This window comes from Nicotiana sylvestris, chromosome 7 (genome assembly GCF_000393655.2).
Source record: "Nicotiana sylvestris chromosome 7, ASM39365v2, whole genome shotgun sequence".
In the NCBI taxonomy this organism is placed as follows: domain Eukaryota; kingdom Viridiplantae; phylum Streptophyta; class Magnoliopsida; order Solanales; family Solanaceae; genus Nicotiana; species Nicotiana sylvestris.
The window spans coordinates 161628166-161652969 of record NC_091063.1 but is presented as its reverse complement, the minus strand read 5'-3'; the positions used below and the strand labels follow the sequence as shown (position 1 = coordinate 161652969).

Below are 24804 nucleotides of genomic sequence, written 5' to 3'. Positions count from 1 at the left end.
CAAAATTGCAAGTTGAACTTACTGACTCCTGTTAATAACTTTTAATTGTTGAACTCAAAAGAAATTAAAAGAACGTAACAAGATATAAATATTGAAAATCTAGGCATCCGCTCAAATTAGAATAATAATGAATACAATCTATAGCAAAAACTTAAAAGAGTCGATAAACATAAGTGTATATTTCTACTCTTCTCTATGCTTTCTTGAAAATGGATGGAGTGCCGGAGAATATATACAAGCTGTTCTATTATGACCAATTCTTCTGCAACGACCACATTTGAATGTTATTTTTGATGGCTCGGTAGCAGGAATATGCCTTTTCTTTTGCCTTCTACCTGGTGGCACTTTGAAATCTGGAGGTTTAACAATTTGTGACTTAACACTCTCTGGTACAATCCATGAATCAGTATGTCCTACAGGATGTATTTGTCTTTCATATGTTTTCAGCCAAGATTCCTTTAAGTACCAGTGCGAACAAAAGTCAGACTTCTTGATGTTTCTCTTCTCGATAGCTGCAATTGCATGTATGCATGGTAATTCATCAAGTTGAAATTGAAAACAATCACATGTTCTTTTGTTTAAGTCCACCAAGAAAGTTATTCCTTCTTCTTCAACTCTAGAACGCCATGAATCAACAGGGAAGACCTTCAATGTTGAAAAATTATAAGTGAGTACATTATGTTAAAAAATGTCAAAATCATAATATAAACATAAAACATAATACTTACGTTCAAAGTAAATGCTAAATCTATTCTGTTCTTCAATTCCTCCTCTACCCAACAAGAAACATCATAAAATGTTCCTTCTGCTTTATTTCTTCTTTCATAAAACCAATGTTGTAGCTTCACTTGAATGAAATCCATCATTCTTAGTATAGGCAGCTCCCTTGCTTCTAATAGCACTGAATTCATCGACTCAACTATATTTGTTGTGAGCATGTCATATCTTCATTGTGGACTACAAGAACGTGCCCATCTTTCTGGTGGTTCTTCCATCAAGTAGTCATAAGTTTTCTTATCTACATTTGCAATATCTGACATGTATATGTCAAATTCTTTACGCTTGTATACTCTTGCAGCACTTTGGAAAAGTTTTATGACCTCACTTTTCACCTTTCTTCGCTTTAGGTTCTGCTCCAAATGATAGATGCAAATCCCATGATGGCTTTCAGGATATACCTTTACAATGCCATTTGCAATAGCTTGATGCCTGTCTGATAAAAAAATCAAATTCTCACGGCTCCCAATTGCATTGCGAAGCTGACTAAAGTACCACTCATAGGAATTGTTGTTTTCAGATTCTGCTATTCCAAAGGCTAATGGGAAAATTTGGTTATTTTTATTTTTTGAAACTGAAATCATTAAAACATCACGATATTTTGGCTTCAAAAAAGTCGCATCAACAGCAATCACTGGTCTACAATGATTCCAACCAGCTATCGATGATCCATATGCGTAAAACATATAAAGAAACCTGAAAATACAATATAAAACAAGGTTAAAATACCCGAAGTTTAGGACAGTCAGTCCTTAACTTACATTTACAAGTTATAAAGTTAAGGACATGTTGTCCTTAACTTTTATTTCAAAGTTCAAAACTTAAGGACTGGAAGTCCTTAACTTTTAATTACAAGTTCAAAACTTAAGGATAGGCAGTCCTCAACTTCTGGTTATAACTCAAAAGTTAACAAGGCTAAAGACAGCATGTCCTAAATTGTTTACCTGTTGTTGTCGTCTATCTTTATGTTAGTATAAGTTCCCGGGTTTTTACTTGTCATCATATACAAGTATGAACACAATAATTCATAATTTTCTTCGGGACTTCCTCTTATTAAAGCGGAAGCATGTTGAATAGCACGCCACGCCTTGTGATATCCAATGTCTAGTCCATGCAATTTTTGCATCTCTACCATGACAAAGCTGGTGTAACTTCAAATCTTGGGTCCCGAAGATTATCGATAATGTAACCACTAATCAACTTTGAAGTAGCATGCCTTTGATCTTCTTTCCTAGTGTTAACAGAGCAGTCATGCTTTTTCTCAAGCTTTACTATCTTGAATAATGTTGAGTCTTTAATTCTGAAAGCACGCACATACCAACGACACCTATCATCATTGCATGTCAACGAATATCTTGTTTGAGCTTGATCTAACAACTTTGAATTCAAAATGTCCTTTGATTGCTACATTAGAAAAACAATTAATTATGCTCTTCTTATTGTCAAATACTGATCCGACTTTTATTTGATCCAAAGAAGCATTTTCTCTTAATATCGTAGTTGGGGATTCTTTTTGTTTCAAATTTGATCTTCGTTTAGTTATTTGAGTGCAGGTTTTGTCAGCAACTACTTCGATTACCGGTGCACTCTCTAAGACTTGAATACCCAAAGCTTGTTCGTTGTCAATCTCTATAATGCTTTGTCCTTCTACTTGAATAGAATCAAATGTTTGATGCACCTCTTCATTTAATGGTTGAGCTTCAACCATATCTACTTCAACTATCTGTTGGCATCGCTCTTGATTGTCATGTTGAGTTTTTGTGTTGGCATGTTCATTGCTTGTTGATGCAAAAACTCTTTCCGAAATATCAACTATGAAACGACAGCTCTTGAAGAGTGAATGAGTTTTTAGCAACTCTATACATGTGTGAAGATCTAAATCTTTGGATACAAGCATTCCTTTGCTTGTTCCAAGGTTGATATCAAACCATATCACTATTTCAAACTTTTCTCTATCCAATTCAATAAGCTCAAAAATCTGTTTAACGAAATCTTCAAACTGAATTGACTCAGGTGCTAGGAAAAGCTTTGTTTGATGATCAAGATATTTATAGTCTTCAGTCCATCTACCATTAAAAGCAACTATTATGCATATTGTTTCCATCCTACAAGTCAAGAGAATGGGAAACAAAGGACATACGTTATAAAGCAATCCTTGTAGAATTAAGAACAAGTGTACTATAATTAAACATGTAATTAAAGTTAAGAACTGACAGTCCTTAACATTTAAGCATGGAATTAAAAGTTAAGGACTAGCAGTCCTTAACTTTTGAACAAGAAATGAAAAGCTAAGGACTACAAGTCCTTAACATTTAAAGATGGATTTAAAAGTTAAGGACTGCCAGTCCTTAACTTTTGAACCAGAAATTAAAAGCTAAGGATTGTCTGTCCTTTAACATTTAAACAAGGAATTAAAAGTTAAGGACTGTCAGTCCTTAACTTTTGAACAAGAAATGAAAAGCTAACGACTACAAGTCCTTAACATTTAAACATGGAATTAAAAGTTAAGGACTGTATGTCCTTAACATTTAAACATGGAATTAAAACTTAAGGATTGCTAGTCCTTAACTTTTGAACCAGAAATTAAAAGCTAAGGACTGTCTGTACTTTAACATTTAAACATGGAATTAAAAGTTAAGGACTGTCAGTCCTTAACATTTAAACATGTAATTAAAGTTAAGAACTGGCAGTCCTTAACATTTAAACATGGAATTAAAAATTAAGGACTGACAGTCCTTAACTTTTGAACAAGAAATGAAAAGCTAAGGACTACAAGTCCTTAACATTTAAACATGGAATTAAAAGTTAAGGACTGTCAGTCCTTAACTTTTAAAGATGGAATTAAAAGTTAAGGACTGTCAGTCCTTAACTTTTGAACCAGAAATTAAATGCTAAGGACTGTCTGTCCTTTAACATTTAAACATGGAATTAAAAGTTAAGGACTGTCAGTCCTTAACTTTTGAAGAAGAAATAAAAATCTAAGGACTACAAGTTAAGGACTGTCTGTCCTTAACATTTAAACATGGAATTAAAACTTAAGGATTGCTAGTCCTTAACTTTTGAACCAGAAATTAAAAGCTAAGGATTGTCTGTACTTTAACATTTAAACATGGAATTAAAAGTTAAGGACTGTCAGTCCTTAACATTTAAACATGTAATTAAAGTTAAGAACTGGCAGTCCTTAACATTTAAACATGGAATTAAAAGTTAAGGACTGGCAGTCCTTAACTTTTGAACAAGAAATGAAAAGCTAAGGACTACAAGTCCTTAACATTTAAACATTGAATTAAAAGTTAAGGACTGCCAGTCCTTAACTTTTAAAGATGGAATTAAAAGTTAAGGACTGTCAGTCCTTAACTTTTGAACCAGAAATTAAAAGCTAAGGACTGTCTGTCCTTTAACATTTAAACATGGAATTAAAAGTTAAGGACTGTCAGTCCTTAACTTTTGAACAAGAAATGAAAATCTAAGGACTACAAGTCCTTAACATTTAAACATGGAATTAAAAGTTAAGGACTGTCTGTTCTTAACATTTAAACATGGAATTAAAACTTAAGGATTGCTAGTCCTTAACTTTGGAACCAGAAATTAAAAGCTAAGGACTGTCTGAACTTTAACATTTAAACATGGAATTAAAAGTTAAGGACTGTCAGTCCTTAACATTTAAACATGGAATTAAAACTTAAGGATTGCTAGTCCTTAACTTTTGAACCAGAAATTAAAAGCTAAGGACTGTGTGTACTTTAACATTTAAACATGGAATTAAAAGTTAAGGACTGTCAGTCCTTAACATTTAAACATGGAATTTAAACTTAAGGATTGCTAGTCCTTAACTTTAGAACCAAAAATTAAAAGCTAAGGATTGTCTGTACTTTAACATTTAATCATGGAATTAAAAGTTAAGGACTGTCAATCCTTAACATTTAAACATGGAATTAAAACTTAAGGATTTCTAGTCCTTAACTTTTGAACCAGAAATTAAAAGCTAAGGACTGTCTGTCCTTTAATATTTAAACATGGAATTAAAAGTTAAGGACTGTCAGTCCTTAACATTTAAACATGGAATTAAAACTTAAGGATTGCCAGTCCTTAACTTTTGAACCAGAAATTAAAAGCTAACGACTGTCTGTCCTTTGACATTTAAACATGGAATTAGAAGTTAAGGACTGCTAGTCCTTAACAATCCAGAAATTCAATACAGAATTATCATAGGAGGCGGTGTCTATAAATTTATCAATCCAGAAATTCAAAAAAATCAAATTCTTATCTAATATATAATCAAATCAATACAGATCTAAAAAAGTATAACTATAGCGAAATAAAAATTGACAGAAACACATGAAATTACAACTTACTGTTTATCTATGTTGTTTTTTTTGGATTAGATTGCTGAATTTTTTAAATCGGGAAGAGAAATGGTGGTTCGTCCTCAGTTGATCGCCGCTGTTGCTGTTGCTCGCTTCTTCTCTTTGTGTAACTGCTGCTTGTGTTGATAGCGTAGGTATAAGTTATACCAGAAGGGTATTTTTGTCTTGTCAGGTATAAGTTTTTTAAAAGGAGTGGCTAAAGTCTAAATACATTGAAAACAGTGGCTTTAAAATAAAAGCCACAACTTTTAGTGGCTATTTGTGCCGTTCGCCCCTATATTATCCACTAAAAATAGGTTGGATAATGAACTTTTTGAAAACAGGTCAAATATGGATAAGAACCATATTATTCATTTAGGAAATGAGTAACCAATTGATAACCAATGGGTCTAACTTTTATATTTGTAAAGCCTCAAATTGAGGGTTCCTCAAGTTAGAGAGACTAAGTATTCTCCCAAAAGTATATGCAAGAAGTCATGGATAATATGGTTACCCATATTATCCACCGGTTAACCCATTTTTTTATCCGTATTAAATATGGGTCGGATCGGATAATTTATTCATTTTTTCATTATCCGTTTCCGACCCGAACCATATCCGACCCGACCTGACCCGCCCGTTTGCCACTCCTACACCTGTGTATGAACTTCCAGCATATTATACTGGAACTCCAGCACACGAAAAGTTCCAGCATAATATACTGGAGATTGAAGCAGTTGTGTATGAAATTCCAGCATATTATGCTAGAACTCCAGTACATTATGCTGGAAGTTCACATGTAAAAAATTCGAACTCCACTATATTATACAGGAATATTTTCGAAATTTGAATAATGTTTTCGTTCAGATTTATCTTTACATGAAATGTGGCTAAATTTCGATTACTTTTAAAACTATGACTATTTTTCAGTTACTACTTGTAAATCTGGCTATTTTTAAATTTCTCCCCAATTTTAAGGGAAGTGTTATTTGGGCTTCAAACAATTGAACCAGCCCCTCAGCTGCTTATAATTAGTACGAGGCCTGTTTTTTCTGTGTATGGACAACATATAAAATTGGAGTTTTGGCATGGTATAACAACATACCCATATAATTGACAGAAAATAGCCCTCGTTATAGATATTGACATCAAATAGTCAATAAATATATATCATAATAATATTATATATATCATAACTTTTTTTCTTCTTTGTCTATATCAACATGTACATTAAAATTTTATTTTCATTCTTTGTATATAAATAATATTATTCTTTGTATATCAATAACATAAAATTATATATATAATTATTGCTGCCTTTATATCAATGTATATCACAATAAAAATATTATATTATTTGTATATCACAGTGTATAGCACATCAAACATGTATATACCAAAATAGATATCATAAATTTATTTTTCTTCTTTGTGTATATCAAAAATTAATTTTCTTTATATACCAAAATATTATTTACTCCCACTATTATATTTATTATTTTTATATTTTAGAACTTGCTTAAACATGCTATATCAAAAAATTATTTTCCTTTTTTGATCAATAATTAATAATTATATTATTTGTATATCACAATATATAACATACTAATAATAATAATGTGTATATCAAAAATATTTAATAAAATTTTATTTTCCTTCTTTGTATAACACATTTCAGATTAAAAACTCAAGTTCAAGACGACTCCACATGTGTATCCCCTATTGTAACTCGTATATATCTCTATGTACATTAGTGATATCTCATGTATATTACATGTATTTGTGTATATCTATAAAAATTTGTGTTATATATACGATATACAATGTGATATACATGGGCGTCCATAAAACAATTGTGTTGTATACACGATATACAAAGCGATATACATAGACATCCTTAAAAACCTGTGTGTGATATACACTGAAGTACACGATATACAACATGATATACAGATGTTGCAGTTGGATTTTTAGGTTTGATTTTTTTACCTGAAACCAGTCTACATAACTTCGAATCTTGATTAAATTTTGTATATAGCCTCGTTTAGGTATTTTCAATCAATTTCAATCACACCACTCATTCAATCCAACCAAAAAAAGGAAGAGAGAAGAAAAATAAAGTTCTCTCTTAGTTTTTGTTAATCTTGCTCAAATTTTATATATAACCTTATTTAGATATTTTCAAACAATTTCAATCACGCCCACTCATTCAATCCAACCAAAAAAAGAAGAGAGAAGAAAAATAAAGCTGAAATATATTTTTTCTCTCTTAGTTTTTGATTCCGATTTTTTCTGGTGTGAGATCAACCTTACATTTTCATTCCACTGATTTTTTTTGCATAATTTGCAATAATTTTTGCTAAACTATGAGAGCAAAAGAGAAGAGATAGAAGAAGAAATACAAGGAGAGAAAGGGGGAGAGAAGCCAAAATAAGTATGTAGTTTTTTTTTTAGAGAGAATATAAAAGAGGGTAATTTTTTTAAGATTTAGCTATATAACGCCAATTGTTTGGGGCTATCTTTGCCAAACCTAATAAAGCTAAAAAATTACCAATTTCTGTTATGTGTTATTCTAGAATGCCATTTTTTCTTTACTACTTAGTTGGTTAGTCGAAACTAATTACATTCTCTAGCCAAAAAATATATAAAATATGTATATAATACGTATATATACAAAACAATATATATTTTATAGGCTGTTATTTTTTAAAGCGGCAAAAAATATACATTCTCTTGAATCAAGCCCCATCTTTGGTTTCCAATTCCATGATCAGGAATAAGTAGTTCTACATACTTTTTTTTCCAATTATTAGCAAGTTGAAATATGCATTATAACCAGTGTGCTTACACCCTCAAATTTCACTCAAATTAATAATTATAATGATTTTTCTTGATATATAGTATAATACTTAAGCAAATATTTAAGTTATATATACTGCCTATATAAAATATATTTACATGATAGTGATTACAAGTAAACTCTTATGATAAGTTTTAATCAATAACCTGATTAAATATAAATAATATGCTATCATATATTTAGATTGTTAGTGTAAATAACTTAAATCCCATAGGTATTTTTAAAAATTACATTTTTATTAGTCTTTAAGGAATGTGGACTTGATCTCCAAAGATTTGGCTATATAACGCTTGAGCTCAATAATGGACCTATTCCACTATCAAAATGGGATCAAATCTTCAACTGCTGATATATATAATTTTTTATACTTGTTGTTTTCTCTTTATGTTCCATATCAAATTTTCGAACTTAAAAATCTAATATATTACTATTTTGATATGATGGAAGTTACATGGAAATCATGCCGTAATATTTTTTTTGGCTTTCCACTCAGAGTTCTGTATTTGTATTGGGGTTCGACTAAATCAATATTTGTGTAGGAAAATCTCATATTGGGTAGTAAATAAAGCGCTTCTTAATAAATGTGACTCTATACCGGAGCTCAAGACCGAGACTTATGGTTAAGGATAAAGTATGTGGTCAATCATACACTAGTTGAAGAAGCCAGGGCAATGACGTCACTAAATTCTGATGACAACATCCTTTAGGGCAACTACAAATAACCAAAATTAATTAATTTTGCCAAACATGGGTCCAATCCACGTATTTCTATGCGTGTAATTGCATTCTTCCCCTCTTCTTTTTTATTGTGTTTCTTTTTGTTTTGTTTATACTAATTTCTTATATATTCAACAAACTGGGGAATTATTTTTCCGTACGAAATGGAATTAGACAAACATGACTATTACCACAAATCTCTTTTAGTATCAATCGTCAACTATCAATGCCGTGACATAAAACTAAATTATTTATCCAAAATTATTCTTCTTCCTAGCATTTTTCTTTTGTTATTCTAAACAGAACACCGATACAAGTTTTATGACACTTTCCTTTGATGATTAAGATCGATCTGCTCATAATCAGAGGTATCGGATGCTAGGGGCGGATGTAAATGAGAGGGGGTGGGTTTACGTGAATTCATCCTCCTCTCTCTAAATTATGTATAACACTAGTGAATTTCAGCTTCAATATTAAATTAACTCCGGTGAACCCAAGCTCAAGTGAGCATTTTAGTACATTGGTAAGGAGGTGTACCTTCTGTCTTTTAGTCAGGTATTAATCCCCTTACTCTTTCTTCTTTTAAATTATATTTTAATTAATAAATAGGGTTAAATCCCCATGCCCCTACCGCCTTTTCTAATTAAACACACTTTTTGTTTCTTTTTTTTTTTTAATTGGTTATACGTTTTTATTTATTTTTTTATCCTTCTTTTTTTAGTCTTTGTTTTGACTTTTAAAATTCTTAAACCAAAAATATATCTCTTAGGCACCGTCTCGGAAACTCGGATCTCTGGCGCTCATATGGTGCACTTATGCTCTTGAAATTCTACATACGCCTCTATCGGATGCAAACTCCGTAAATGAAAAAAATCTTGAAAGAAAAAGTAACCCCTTTTACTAGGCCTTACGCAGCGAAATCTAAATTAATTGAGCTCAATACGTATAACAGTCACCAGATACGGAATAAAATAAAAAATAAAAAAATTGAAGTATCTTGTAAAGAGGCTCTTTCTAATTGGAAATGGGGTGGGTACAAAAACGACAGAGATTCTGAAAGGAGTTGCAGTCGTTGGATTAACAAAGTGGCCAAAGAGGTTGCATCAAATACACCATCTACCCAACATTTCACGACAACTGTTTCATACTTTTGTCAAATACTACTAAGAAAGATGGGCCAATTAATGTCCCCATCTCCATTCACTTAGTGACAAGACTCTATCATTCACGCCTGATATATCTTTTTGATTAATATAATAAAGTAAACGTACAAAAAATTTACTATTATATTTTGTTAAGAGGATTCATCGTCTATTATACATACATAAAAAATAATTTTAGCCTTATATAAATAAGTATAATTTTTCGGAAAAACGGTTCGGATGAACCCTTGCATCCCTAGTTTCGCCCATGATGACATGTAATATAAGAATATTATGTTCAAATGGTTAGTGTAATATAAAATTTGAAGAAATTTTGCTAGATTTTCTTAATGCCCAACACGAATTTATTAGGTTTTCTTAAAATTTTATGCGATTAATATTACATACCCAAGTATCTAGCTTATAAAAGCTTTTCTCTATTTTCTTCTCAAAGGACTTTAATTTCTTTGATAGGAAAATTTAGAGGAATTTTATTTGTAGAGTTTCCCTTTTCTTTTTACATGAAGATATAACTGGTCCCACTATTTTCACTCTTTAATTCCATGGAATTTTAATAGGCATAGTGTACTTTTACAATGTTTCAAATAAAGTATTCACTATCTTCACGTTTATGTTCTTTTTCAAATTGACATTCAATTGTTTCAAACTTTAGAAAAAGCAAAAGAGCATTTTTGACGCAAATCTTGTCCATTTAGTTGCTTTTTCTTTACTTTTAAGGAATAGCCGTAGGTAATATATGTCCATAATTTCATCTTCCAAATGATTCTGTTTTTCTTGAATTTTTCTTCTTCTTTTGTAGCTTTATGTCCCTCATGAAAATTCACCTAGAATTGATGATCGCAGCTTAAATTCGTACGCATAAAAATGAAATAAAAACAGTGTGTTTGGTCTTTCAATACAATGATCATATAATTTAATTTGGTGTTTTTTTATGCTTGGATTGGTAAACAAAAAAAGGAGTAATAATTATCTGCACTTTAAAATAATATTACATAATACCTATATTTTGATCGCAAATTCTGTTCATCATATTTCAAAAAAAAAGAAAGAAGGGAAGCTCGATACACAAAGCATTGTGTATTCACGTAGGATTCGGGAAAGGGTCGTACCCTAAGGAATATGATGTAGACATCGTATCTAATATAAGCATTAGTGATTATTTCCGCACAACTCCTATAAATCACACGGAGACAACTTTACCGTTGCTCCAAATCTTCCCTTCGTCATATTACAATATGTCAAAAAAAAAAAAAGACCTATGCAAGTAGCTATCTTAAAACTACAACTCCTCAATAAAACTAAGGAAACTTCTTCTCTCTCTGTTTTTTTTTTTTTTTTTTGCGTGTGTGTGGGTAATTAAAAACTAAAGGAAACTTATTAGCCCATTATTTAAAGTTATGGCAATTAATGTTTGGCTTTGCCAGCCAAAGCCAACTAGGTAAAGTCTTTCAGAAGTAATTAAGTAAGTTCATTCAATAGAAAAGTTTTGCTATAAAACCACTCCACTCAATTCTGAACGCCAAACATCCCCATTTATAGAGAGGTATGTTTTTCAATCATGGAGTTGGGAGTTATGGGCGAGCTCAATTAATTACCTATACAATTAGGGACATAGTGCTAGGTAGCTACTGCATAGTATTTAAGAGCAAACACTAGCCAATTTAATTGATATAACTAGTAAAGTTGTTGTCATGTGACTGTATTGGGAAAAATTGAGTTTATAAATATTGAAGTGATTAAAAGAGAACATGTCATGACACGAAGGCTGGTCAAAGAATGATGATTAGCAAAGAGGCACGAGTCGCAACAGATACGAGTAGAGACACGAGCAGATATTCAAAAAACTCGGCGCTCGTACCTATTTAAATCCAAAAATTAAGGAGAATGAATCTGATAGCACAAGAGAGTACAGATACAGTATTTAATAAGCATTAAATACTAGAAACGTTAGAGAATCTGTATTGAATTACAATGATTACCATTGTAACGTAGCATTAAATGCTTTTAATTGTTATTATGACAAAGACAAAATGTATACCTTAGAAATAACTATAAAAAGGAGAAGACTGATCATTTGTAAATACACAAAAAAATCACTGAAAAATACTGAATTACTTTGTTTGCTTATGTTCATCTTATTATTATCAAAGCCAATTTCTTTTATTCATTTTATATATTGATTATCAGTAACCCGAGTTCTTCTAAAATAAAGTTTTGACCGAAATTCCACTTTTTGGTTAAACAAATTGGTTCCGTTATCGGGAATCTGATAATCTATTCTTTCTTAGCCTTACCTTTTTTGTTGTATCAACCATGTCAAACATTAATGACAATACCCAAGGAAACCAGGGAAACCATCAACTCCAGGGGAATCCACAAGATGATCGCACCCCGATCCCTTCTCCACAAAGCTCCCCTCGGCGACCTCGAGAAGGGACTCCTGATGGCTCTCATTCAAATGCAAATGCTCAATTTGAAAACGATGAAGCTATCAATGAAGCTTTGCAAAAGCTAATAGCTCAACAGGTCAATAAAGCTCTTGAGGCCTTTGTCAGCCAGTTACCTGTTGCACCACCAACACCAACTCCAAATAACAACACTTTGGAGAACCCTCGTTCTGGGCTTGCTAATTCAGGCAGTGGTGGAATCCCTAGCGAGTCACAAGATGGAGAACTGGGTAACTTAGTCAATTCTGATTTATAAAATTTAGTGTTAACATTGCAGAAACAGCTCAAGGAGCAAAGTGACCACATAGAGCAAATACCTGGAGTACCGCCCATAATCAAAGGGATAGATATGGATAAATATTCACAACAACCTTGGAAGCCAGGTGCTGCTCCCCTCCCAATTCCAAAGAAATTCAAAATGCCCGATATTCCAAAATACGATGGAATAACTGATTCACGAGACCACGTGACTGCATTTACAACAAGCGTAAAAGGCAACGACTTGACCAAATAAGAAATTGAATCAGTATTGGTAAAAAAATTTGGTGAAACACTTCCATAAATTCTTTTGCTGAGATTGCAGATTCATTTATCAAAGCACATTCGGGAGCTCAAAAAGTCGAAAAAAGAATGGAAGATATTTTCAAAATCAAGCAAGGGGACTCAGAGTTGCTTAGAGAGTTCGTGGATAGGTTCCAGCGTGAAAGAATGACGTTACCACGTGTACTAGACAATTGGGCAGCTATAGCCTTCACTAGTAATTTGAATGAAAAAAGCTCAGAAGCCACGAGGTGACTCAAGGAAAGTCTTCGTGAATTCCCAGCAACAACGTGGAATGATGTTTACAATAGGTATAGCACAAAGCTAAGGATAGAATAAGATATTATCTCATGGTCTCAAAAGAGGAAAGGTGAGTTCGAGACGTGCGGAAACCGAAAAAAGGTCCGGTAAAAATAGATACGAACCATATATGGGCCTAGCAGGAAAAGATTCACGATCAAAACAGGACAATTCAAGGTACGATCATAGATCGAGGAATAGAGAGTTGTGCTCATCATTAAGATTTGGGAATGATCGAAACACGCGAGAGTCACGGGTTGATGATAGAAACTTGAAGGCAAGATTTGGCAGTTATAATTTTAATGTAAGCACTTCCGAGCTCGTAGCTGTTTTAAGAAGCATGGGTGATAAGGTACGGTGGCCAAAAGAATTGAGATCGAATCCAAATAGGCGCAATCCTTATCACTGGTGCGAATTTCACAACGATCATGGTCATAAAATGGCAGACTGTAGGTTGCTACAAGGTGAAGTTGATCATCTATTAAAGCAAGGGTATCTCACCGAATTATTCAGTAAGAAAGGTAAGCAAGCATACATGAAGAATAGGCAGGAGCCCCCTAAACCACCTTCTCTCAAAAGAACCGTTAATGTTATAAGCGGAGGTGAAGAAATCAATGGTGAGACGTACACAATAGCCAATAAAGTTTCAAAGGTCACAATTACCTATGGAAAACAGGTTTGACATGTCTTAGAGGAAGAAAGTATTACATTTGATGATGCCGATGCGGATGGCGTATTAACTCCACATAACGATGCACTGATAATATCTCTACTTGTACATGATACTAATGTGAAACGAGTTTTTATTGATCCAGGTAGTTCCTGAACATTATTCTGCTAAGAGTACTGCACGAGATGGAAGCTGAAGATAAATTAGTACCAAAGGCGCATACTTTGTCTGGATTCGACAATTCCAGTGTTGTGACGAAAGGGGAGGTAATACTTACTACATTCGCAGAAGGAGTTGTCAAAGATACAAAGTTTCAGGTGGTAGAGATGGAGATGGCTTACAATATGATTCTTGGGAGACCATGGATCCACGAGATGGATGATGTTCTGTCTACCTTACATCAAGTTATTAAATTTCCATCACCATGGAGAATATGTCAAATTTGTGGGGATCAACAGACATCCAGGAGCATCAACTCCGTAGCAGATTCAAGTGCGAGAAATGAAGAAAAATAGCACTTACAGAATCCAGTTGAGGATACCACAACACAAGCCTCAACTAAACAAGGGCGAACAGATGTGGACTCAAGACCCGATTCCATTCAGGAACCAGAGGAAAATGAAAATATCAAAACAACGATTGAAGAACTGGAGGCTGTAGAGTTATTTACACAATGTCCTGAAAGGAAAGTCTATGTAGGGGCCAATCTAAGCCAAGACATGAAAGGTAAGTTGATTGAACTTTTGAAAACTAACGTGGATTGTTTTGCTTGGTCCCATTCTGATATGACAGGAATACCACCGGAGGTAATGACTCACAAATTAAATGAAGACCCATCATATCCACATGTCAAACAAAAGAAGAGAAAGCAATGAACTTTCAAAAATTAGGTGATTCAAGATGAGGTCCAAAAATTACTAAAAATTGGGTCTATCCACGAGGTAAAGTATCCTAATTGGTTAGCCAATACTGTTGTGGTACCGAAAAAGAATGGTAAATGGCGATTTTGTGTAGATTACACAGACCTTAACAAAGCTTGTCCTAAAGATTCTTTTCCATTACCACATATAGATAAACTAATTGATGCTACTGTAGGTCATGAGTTGTTAAGCTTTTTAGATGCGTATTCAAGATACAACCAGATCAAAATGGATCTTATAGATGAAGAAAAAACTTCATTTATAACCGACAGGGGGACTTACTGTTATAAAGTAATGCCTTTTGGTCTCAAAAATGTTGGTGCAACATATCAAAGACTAGTGACCAAAATGTTTCAAGAATAGATATGCTCGTTAAAACTCAACATTCAAGGGATCATATATTATACTTGTCTGATATGTTTCAGATCTTGCGAAAATTCAATATGAAATTAAATCTTGAGAAATGTGCACTCGGTGTTGCATCAGGTAAGTTTTTGGGTTTTCTTGTTTCTAACCGTGATATTGAAGTAAATCCCGCACAGATTAAAGCCATTGAAGAAATCCCTGACATGATTACAAGTAAAAAAGAAGTGCATAGGTTGACAGGAGGAATTGCAGCCTTGGGGAGATTTATTTCCAAATCATTAGAAAAATGCTTTAAATTTTTTTTTCCAGCTCTTAAAAAGCAAGATCAGTTTGAATGGACTGAGGAATGTCAACAGGCACTCAAAAATTTGAAGACATACCTATCAAATCCGTTGTTGCTCGGAAAACCCAAGGTTAGGGAGAGATTGCTCATCTATCTTGCTGTCTTCGAAGTAGCGGTAAGTGCTGTGTTAGTTTGTGAAGACCAAGGTAAACAATCTCCAATTTATTATGTCAGCAAATCATTATTAGATGCGGAGACTCGGTATCATCAATTAGAAAAGCTTGCATTAATCATGGCATCTAGAAATCTAAGGCCTTATTTTCAATGTCACCCTATTGCTGTAGTAACTGCTTATCCGTTACGTAATATATTACATAAGCATGAGTTGTCAGGTAGGTTAGCCAAATGGGCTATAGAATTAAGTGAATATGACATCACATACCAGCCTAAAAACGCGATAAAATCTCAGGTATTAGCAGATTTTGTGGATACTTTTAGCCAATGAATGCAATTAGAAGCAGAAAAAGAATTACAAGTGTTCAACGGATCTAATCCAGGAATTTGGACCTTATTTACTGATGGTTCATCTAATGTGAAGTGAGCAGGCTTAGGAATTATTTTGGTACCACCTACGGGTGAAACCATTCGACAAGCCATTAAAAGTCATTCTATAACTAACAATTAGGCAGAGTATAAAGCTATAATTGCAGGTTTAGAACTGGCACGGGAACTCGGCATTAATCAGATTGTAATCAAAAGCAATTCGCAGCTTGTAGTTAACCAAATGCTGGGGACTTATACTGCCAAGGAAGCACAAATGCAACAGTATTTAGAGAAGGTACAGGATTTGATTAGGAAATTTCAAACCTGGAAGGTCACGCAGATACCAAGAGATGAAAATGTTGAGGCAGATGCCCTAGCCAATCTCGCATTTGCGGCAGACGTGGCAAGCAATGTTTCATTCAGTCCGCGATCCAGACAAAAATGAGGTAAATTTTAATAACTTAACCTAGGATTAGAGGAACGAGATTGTTGCTTTTTTGCAGTATGGTACCGTCCCTGAAGACAAGAAAAAAGCTCATGCGCTTCGAAAAAAGGTTGCTCGATATTGTTTAAAGTAAGACAATCTTTATCGAAAAATATTCGGTGGTCCCTTAGCAAGATGCCTCAAGCCCTCTCAGACGGAATATGTAATGAGAGAAATACACGAGGGGCATTGTGGGAATCACGCCGGAGGAAGATCACTGGTAAGAACCATGATTAGGGCAGGTTATTATTAGCCTAAAATGGAAGAAGAAGCGGAAATTTCGTGGCTAAATGTGATAAATGCCAAAGGTACGGTAATAACATGCATAGACCTGCGAAGTTGCTACATCCGATCATTGCACCATGGACTTTTATGAAATGGGGGATGGATAACGTGGGTACGCTACCACAAGCAAAAGGACAAGTAAACTTCTTGCTCGTTCTCACTGACTAATTTACTAAATGGGTAGAAGCCGAAGCATTTAAACATGTACGAGAAAAAGAAGGCAGAGATTTCATTTGGCGAAATATCATATGTCGATTTGGTGTGCCAAAGAAAATCGTGTGTGATAATGGCTGCAATTTATAGGCGCACAAATCACAGAGTTTTTTCAAAGTTGGAAGAACAAAAGGGTTACATCCACACCTTATCATCCGGTAGGTAACGGACAAGCTGAGTCGACAAACAAAGTCATTATCAACAATTTAAAGAAGTGTTTGGAGGAATCCAAAGGTAATTGACCAGAATTTCTACTTGGTGTTTTATGGGCATACCGCATGACAACAAAAACAAGTACGAGAGAAACACCATTCTCATTGGTGTATGGAGCTGAAATCTTAATTCCAGTTGAGATAGGAGAGCCAAGCACGAGGTTTACACAAGCGTCAGAAGAATCCAATGATGAAGAAATGCGCATAAACCTTAATCTACTTGAAGGAAGAAGGGAAGTTGCATTAATAAGAATAGCAACATAAAAGCAGGTCATGGAACAATACTACAATCGAAAAGCGCGCCTAAGATACTTCAAGATTGGGGACTTCGTGCTCAAAAAAGTTTTTCAATCTACGAAGGCGGCCAATGTGGGAAAATTAAATCCAACATGGGAAGGACCCTACAGGATTCATGGTATCGCAGGGAAAGGAGCATACGAGCTGGAAACGATGGATCGCAAGATACTACCTTCACATTGGAATGTCATTCACCTGAAGAGATACTATTTCTAAGGAATTCCCACGGTCAGGTAACCATATTTTAAAATTTTATTTTTGAATTGTTAAAATTTTACTAATGATTGTAGATGATAGGCAAAAAGCTATCCCGTACTAAATGATGAATCACGACCTGCAAGACACGTGGAATAAATTAAAATTTCCGGTCTAGGGTTACAACTATTTTAATAGAAATTCAGACGGGTTTAGCAGTCTTCATCTATAATCGCACCTCCGAGTCCCGTGTGTTTTTCCTTTTCAAGGAAAGGACCAAATGAGAGGAACAATCAAGTGCTCGAGACTTCATACTTCAAAGCTCAAACACTTGGAGGACTATATAATATACATAGACATGTGTATAAAGAAGGCAAAGAAGATTGGAAAATAATCAAAGTTCAAGCCTGAAAAGTTTACTCATTGAATGAGTCAAGTGCAGAGCAAAGTCACAAGCTAAGGCCAAAGAAAAACCTTATCATAGTTAGGGTAAAGGCAATGTACTGAAACGGGTTATAAGTAAAAAAAACCTCGTGTTCATTTTCTTTTTTGAAATCTATTATAAGGAAAATAGTTACGAGAAAGTTATAAAAGTAATTTAAATACATGTAAAGTGTTATTTAAAACTTGACAAAGTTCAAATAAAAACTTGTCGAAGTTATTCCAAAAAATATGTGTATTCCTATTTCTTTTATCGTACATTAACACCATTATGAAGTTGAGACGACTTCTTCATTAAGTGTCGAATATAAAAGGGCCCTCTTTTATAAAATTCATGATTAATTCAAGTATTCATGAAGTTAAAGAAAAAGAAGTATTTTTGAAAAATAAAATGCAAGTTATTCAGTAAGTCCTTAAAAATAAAGGCAAGAATAAACAAAATAGAAGTTCGAGCAACAACGGAAATTTCTTAATATTAAAAAGTATAGACTAAGTATGAATTTAGTCATAAACCAAAAGTTTTTTATACAAAGCACCCCATGAAAGGTCTGGGGACTTAACATTTTCAACAAACCCTTAAAAAAGACCAAGGGTTACAACCACATACCACCAAAAAGAAAAAAACAAAGGAAGTCAAACATCATAAACTTTTTACTGAGAAGTTGAAGGAACTGAAGCAGGGTCATCAGCAGCAACAGGCTCAACTTGACTTGAAGGAGTGGATACCCGTATCATCTTCAACATTTCCAGAAGCTTCAGCCACGGGAGAAGACAAATCTTGATTCTGCTGAGTCTTCTCAATAGTCTCTTTGATCTTGGATAACTCAGATTCTAAGTTGAAATTCTCTTGGATAACTTCAACAAGGGTATCATGGCGAGAATTTAAAAATGCCCAACTCACTTCAATGGCAGTTTTATCTTCAAGAATATCGTAATATCTTTCCCAGTCAGTAATTTCATTTCTTAGCTTCTCATTTTCAGCCAAGGCAGATACATAAGAAGTTTGAAGAGAAGCGTGGGAATTTTCTAAGGAGCAAACTTTATCAAAAGATACCCGGAGGTCTTCTTGAGTTTGAGTCAGAGTCTGCACGAGCTCACCAGCATATGCTTCATTCTTATCTAAGAGAGCCTTCAACTCTCTGATCTCTTCACTTGCCTTGGAGAGTTGCTCAGAAAAAGAGGTTTTGAGACGATTCTTTTATTTACCTACTTGATTTGATGAAGCCTTTTCAACTGCCAACTCTGAAGTCAAAGCCCTTACTTGCTTCTCTAAGGTACATTTACCTTCTTCTAATATTTCCATGTCGATTTGAAAACTTTCAAACTATTCCTTCCAATTATCCGCCTCCACTTGGTAGCCACGCGCTAATTGCTCTGAGAGGGAAACCCTCTTCATCATCTCTGTGCCAATTAGATTGACCTAAAAAATAAAAGGGGGGGGGGAGATGAGAACATCGAAAGAAGCATGCATTATGTCGTTCATCAAAGTCAAGGAACTGTGGCCATCAAGTTTAGCTCTTTCAACTGGACCAATCAATGGCTTCAAACACACGTCGGCTCGACCTGATTTTATCAAAAGGTTTCCCTTAGCAGGAACTTCAATGGTAACTTGCCTCATGGCTTCACTTCTACTTGAGGAACCAACCTCAGTATAATGAACAATTGAAGGAGGAGTAGTCGAAGGAGGAACTGTAGAAGTAGTCAAAACAGCTTGGGGAGGAACAGTAATAGCCACGACTGGCAAAGGAGGTATCACAGAAACAAGAGTAGAAAAATAAGCAAGGGGTGCTTCATCAGAAATCAGATCTAAATTTTCACTTCCAAACCCGCAGCTAAAAAGTTGCTCAACTGAATCACGAGCAGTAGCGGGAACAACATCATCAGTAATCATCACCGGGGCTTCAACAGACTCGGTAAGAGGAATAGAACGAGGGGAAGCGGCTTTATCATCAGAAATGATTCGTCTATGAGCTCATGTCCTTTTTACCAAAGAACCCCCATCTTCTTCTTCTTCTTCTTCTTCAGAATCTTGGTCAACAACAGCTTTTCTTTTCGATGAAGAGCCCAAAATTATCTCTTGGTCACTTTCCAAAGAAATTCGAGAAGCTACGACCGCCTCAGCACTAATACCTCGAACGGCAAATCCTGATAAAAATAAGGATTAAAATAAGTTCTGGAGGAAGCATTAAATAAAAAAAACTATTACCATGAGTTTTCACTTTCCAACCAAACCGTTGGGAGAGAGCTTTCCAAGATCTACCCTCCAATGGGGCTGTATTCAACAATTTTCCTACCCAACCACAGAAATTGAGAATTTTATCAACAATTCCCATGGTTGCTGGAAAAGAAAATGAAAATTAGGATAATGATCATCAAAATTGAAGAAAAAAGGTACGAGAAAGTTATTAAAAAGAAAACGCACGTGCAAAATTCCACTTATCAGGGAAGGGAATATTTTCATCACCCACTAAACCAACAGTAGGGGCAGCAACAAACCTGGCGTACCAGCCACGGTCTCTGTCATCTTCTGGACTGACCAGAACTCTTTTGTTCCTTGCTACTAAGGTAAAAATACCTTGGCAAAAGAGTTTGGGAGAGTAAAGGTGAATTAAATGGGCAAAAGTGAAAGACACACCGGCCATGTTAGTCAAATGCCTCAAACAGGCAACAGCCCTCCACACTATGGGACCAATTTGACCTAAACAGACATCATAAAAATGACAGAATTCAAGGATAACAGGGTCAATAGCAGGTTTGAAACCTAATGTGAAGGGGTATGTATAAACAAAAGAAAACCCAATTAAATAGGAGGTGATCCTTTGATTCGCATTAGGAATTATAATAGGGAAGTCATGACTCCAATGGCAGTCTTTACAAACTAAGGAAAACAAACCTTTAGTGATCTGAGTTGGATAGATATCAGCACGGACCAAAGAGGACACTTGGTTTTTAAGGGATTCTCTGTCATTGTAGAAAGATAGTTCCGCAGGAACTATTTCCTCTACCGAAGGTTCACGAAGAGGTTTAGAGGGTTCCTTACCTCTAGAAGAAGATCTTTGAGAAAAAGAACCTCTGGTTCTAGAAGAAGGACTGGAACTAGATGAATGAAGAGAAGAACCACATATGGATGAAGACCTTAAATTACGAAGTCTACCTCCTCTTTTGCTCCTATTAGGGGCAAGAGGAAAGTTATCAACTATGGGGACTCGTTTAGGGTTAGGGTTTGATGAAGACATATAGTACGAGGAGGAGCAAACAAGAATTGAATATTCAGAGAACTTTATGTGAGAAAGACAAAGGTGAAAACTATATTTATACTAAGAAGCAACCGTCAAAGGAAAAGGTGCAATGATGGAAAGGTCATAATGAGAACTGTCGCTTCGTAATTGGTGAAACTGTAAAAGAGCCTTAAAAAGTGTTGCAAAGTCGTAGAACCAATAAAATGATGCCACATATAATAAGCATTAAATGGAAGTGACAATTGAAGCGTCGATTCCATAATAGCATTAATGGCGGCAAATATTCCCACTTTAATAAAATTCACTTCCCAAATATTCAATTGATGAATAAATGGCAAGTGGGGGGACTATCTGTATTGGAAAAAATTGAGTTTATATATATTGAAGTGATTGAAAGATGATGTGTCATGACACAAAGACTGGTCAAAAAATGATGATTAGTAAAGAGGCACGAGTTGCAACAGATACGAGCAGAGGCACGAGCAGATATTCAAAAGACTCGACGCCCGTACCTATTTAAATCCAAAAATTAAGGAGAATAAATCTGACAACACAAGAGAGTACAAATACAGTATTTAATAAGAATTAAATACTGGAAACGTTAGAGAATCTGTATTGAATTACAATGATTACCATTGTAACGTAGCATTAAATGCCTTTAATTGTTATTATGACAAAGGCAAAACGTATACCTTAGAAATAACTATAAAAAGGAGAAGACTGATCATTTGTAAATACACAAAAAAATCACTGAAAAATACTGAATTACTTTGTTTGCTTCTGTTCATCTTATTATTATCGAAGCCAATTTCTTTTATTCATTTTATATATTGATTATCAGTAACCCGAATTCTTCTAAAATAAAGCTTTGACAGAAATTCCACTTTTTGGTTAAACAGTGACCAGGAGGTCACGGGTTCGAGTCGTGCAAAAAATCTCTTGCAGAAATACAAGGTAAGATTGCGTATAATAGACCCTTATGGTCTGGCCCTGCCCCGGGCCCCGCACATAGTGAGAGCCGTATGACCAAAAGGCCACGGGTTCGATCCATGAAAATAGTCTATTGCAGAAATACATGATAAGGCTGCGTATAATAGACTCTTGTGATTTGGCCCTGCACCAAACCCCGCGTATAGCGAAAGCTTAGTACCCCGCGTATAGCGAAAGCTTCGTAGAAAAAATACACTGTGTAGGTAGGTGAAAATAAATTATATGTATATATACTATGTATTGACTCCCCTTAATTTCCTGGTATGTTTACTTTTATATATTTTGACACCCCTTAACGAAAATTCTGGCTCTGCCACTGCTCACATATGCCTAGAGGCAAACAAAAGCGGGTTGTGTAAGGACGTAATTTTTGTCCTATGAAAGAATTACTCCCAAAAAATTTAAAATAAAATGATTTTCCTTGGTGTGCAATTTTGAGAATTTTTGTGACATTTTTGGTTAATTATTTGTATTTTGTCTGTGCATGTTTATTTGTTAAATTAATAAAAAATACAAAAATATGTCGCATTTTGCATGTAGGATTTAATTCAACAATTGTTAGTAATTAAGTTTGTTTTACAAAAATTGAAAATTACAAAAATAGGCATCTTTTGCATTTTTAGCATTTAATGTCCAAATGTATAATTTTATGTTTAATTATTACTTAATTGTGCGTTAATTGTTATTGGGAGTTAATTTGCGCTTTTATAACTTAATAATAATTTAAGGATTTTTAGAATTTAGTTTTAGAAAAATAAAAGAAGAAAAGAAAGCAAAAATATAAAGAAAATCGGAATTGGGCTCTTCTTCAAATTCAAGCCACAAGCCCAAAAAATACCCAACCTTCCTACGACCCGGTCCATTTCAAACCGGGTCGACCCAGTCCATAACCCAAATACCCAACACTCCTACTAATCTTCATTTCCTAAACCTAAACCTAAATGATCCGCCCCCCAAAAACTCCCAAAAACCCATCCATGGCTGCCCATTCACAACAGCCCCATGACCACCTGCTTCACTCCTACTTCTTCTGCTGAAACACCAGCAGCTCCCTGTCGACCTCCCTCCAGATCCATACTAACCAGCGACCCCATTTACTCTTGAGTCCAAACAGACCCTGTCATTGCTACTTCGTTTTCTTCGTCTCCGTCAAGCTCCCATGGCTGCTGCGTTGCTATGTCTTCTGCTACGTCCAAACAGAACCCATTTTGCTACTTCTTCGACGAACAACGACCAGCCACAAACGACCACTGCCACTGCTTCGTCCGCCATGAACGACGTAAGCTCCAAGCTCGATTGTGTGTCGTCCAAACATCGGCTTCTGCTTGCTGCGTCTCCTGCTACGTCCAAACACACGCTGCCACTACTTCGTCTTCTCCATCGTCGAGCTTGAGCTCGACATCTATGGCTACTTCAAGACTGCTGCTTCGTCGTCATCACGTTAGCTCCCTCCTGTAGCTTCCTTGCCTTCACGTTGTCGATTGTGTCGGAGGATTCGACCTCAAGGGTGATGGTCTTACCCGTCAGGGTTTTCACGAAGATCTGCATATTCGTTGTTCAATAGCAAAATGGCATTACTGTGCTTCATCTTCTTCAGTCGTTTACCAGCAGCTCCATCACGTCCAAACAAATCCCATGGCTGTTGGTCGATGCCCCTAGTGCCTCCCTTCTGCTGCGGTGTTGCTGCCACGACGAGCAGCTGTTTCGCTTCAGCTGTTTTGCTGCCACCATTTCATTTATTCGAGCTTCCGTCGAGGTCGTCGTTTGTTGTTTTGAGGTCGTCAAGGTTAAAAGGAAGGTGAGTTTGTCGTTGAATTCAAGATCCGTTAGGTCGTTGACAGTCTTGGTGCGATAATTGTTTTCGGACAGATTTGTTCTCATTCAAGTTGTTCGTTGTTTCGATCCGGTTAGTGGGTTTTGAGTTTCACTTTTGTCCGTATTTTGTTTTTGATATTCTCGAATCTAAAATCGGTAAATGTTTGATTTTTGTTTTGTTCGTGTTCATTGTTTTGTTAATTTTTTAGTTTGTTCAAGCAAAATTGTTAGTTTAATGTCGTTAGATTCAAATTGAAGTTTAATTAATTATTTTTTCAGTTTGTTTCATGTGTTGTTATGTATTTTTTTTTCCAGAAATTGTTAATGTTGGTTAAATCATTTGAATCCGTCATGTTTGTTGTTTAAAATAGTTTTAATTCATCTTCATCTTTGTTTGAAGTTCGTTTGTAACCCCAGTGATTTAATGTGAGTTTGGGTTTTGGTTTTTGACTTGTTGATTTAGTTTGAATCATGTATTTTATTGTTCATATTGTTGTCTCTTTGCTTATTCATTTTTGGTCTAAGTTAACCAGGATTGGTTCCCAATATGGTTAACGTATTCCCATTAATTTGAAGCTGTATGATTCAATGTGTTCATGAGATTTGTTGTTAAAATTTGTTTAGAAATTGGTCATATTTGCTGTATTTTGGTTGAGATTGATTAGGTGATTGGTTATAGCTGATGGGGGTAGTTTGGTAAT

At 34.8% G+C, this 24804-nt stretch overlaps 1 protein-coding gene and 1 long non-coding RNA gene across 2 annotated transcripts; both read right to left on the bottom strand.

Annotated features, from left to right (window-relative positions):
- Nucleotides 1-91: 91 nt before the first annotated feature.
- LOC138872429 (uncharacterized) lies at nt 92-904 on the bottom strand. Its single transcript, XR_011400789.1, has 2 exons — nt 729-904; nt 92-645 (listed from the first exon to the last, which is right to left on the bottom strand). It is a non-coding gene; the product is annotated as an uncharacterized lncRNA (long non-coding RNA).
- Nucleotides 905-18759: 17855 nt separating this feature from the next.
- Nucleotides 18760-19362, bottom strand: LOC138874054 (kinesin-like protein KIN-UC). Its single transcript, XM_070152557.1, has 2 exons — nt 19270-19362; nt 18760-19215 (listed from the first exon to the last, which is right to left on the bottom strand). The coding sequence occupies exons 1-2, from the start codon at nt 19360-19362 to the stop codon at nt 18760-18762; spliced, it is 549 nt and encodes a 182-aa protein (XP_070008658.1).
- Between the last annotated feature and the right edge of the window lie 5442 nt (nt 19363-24804).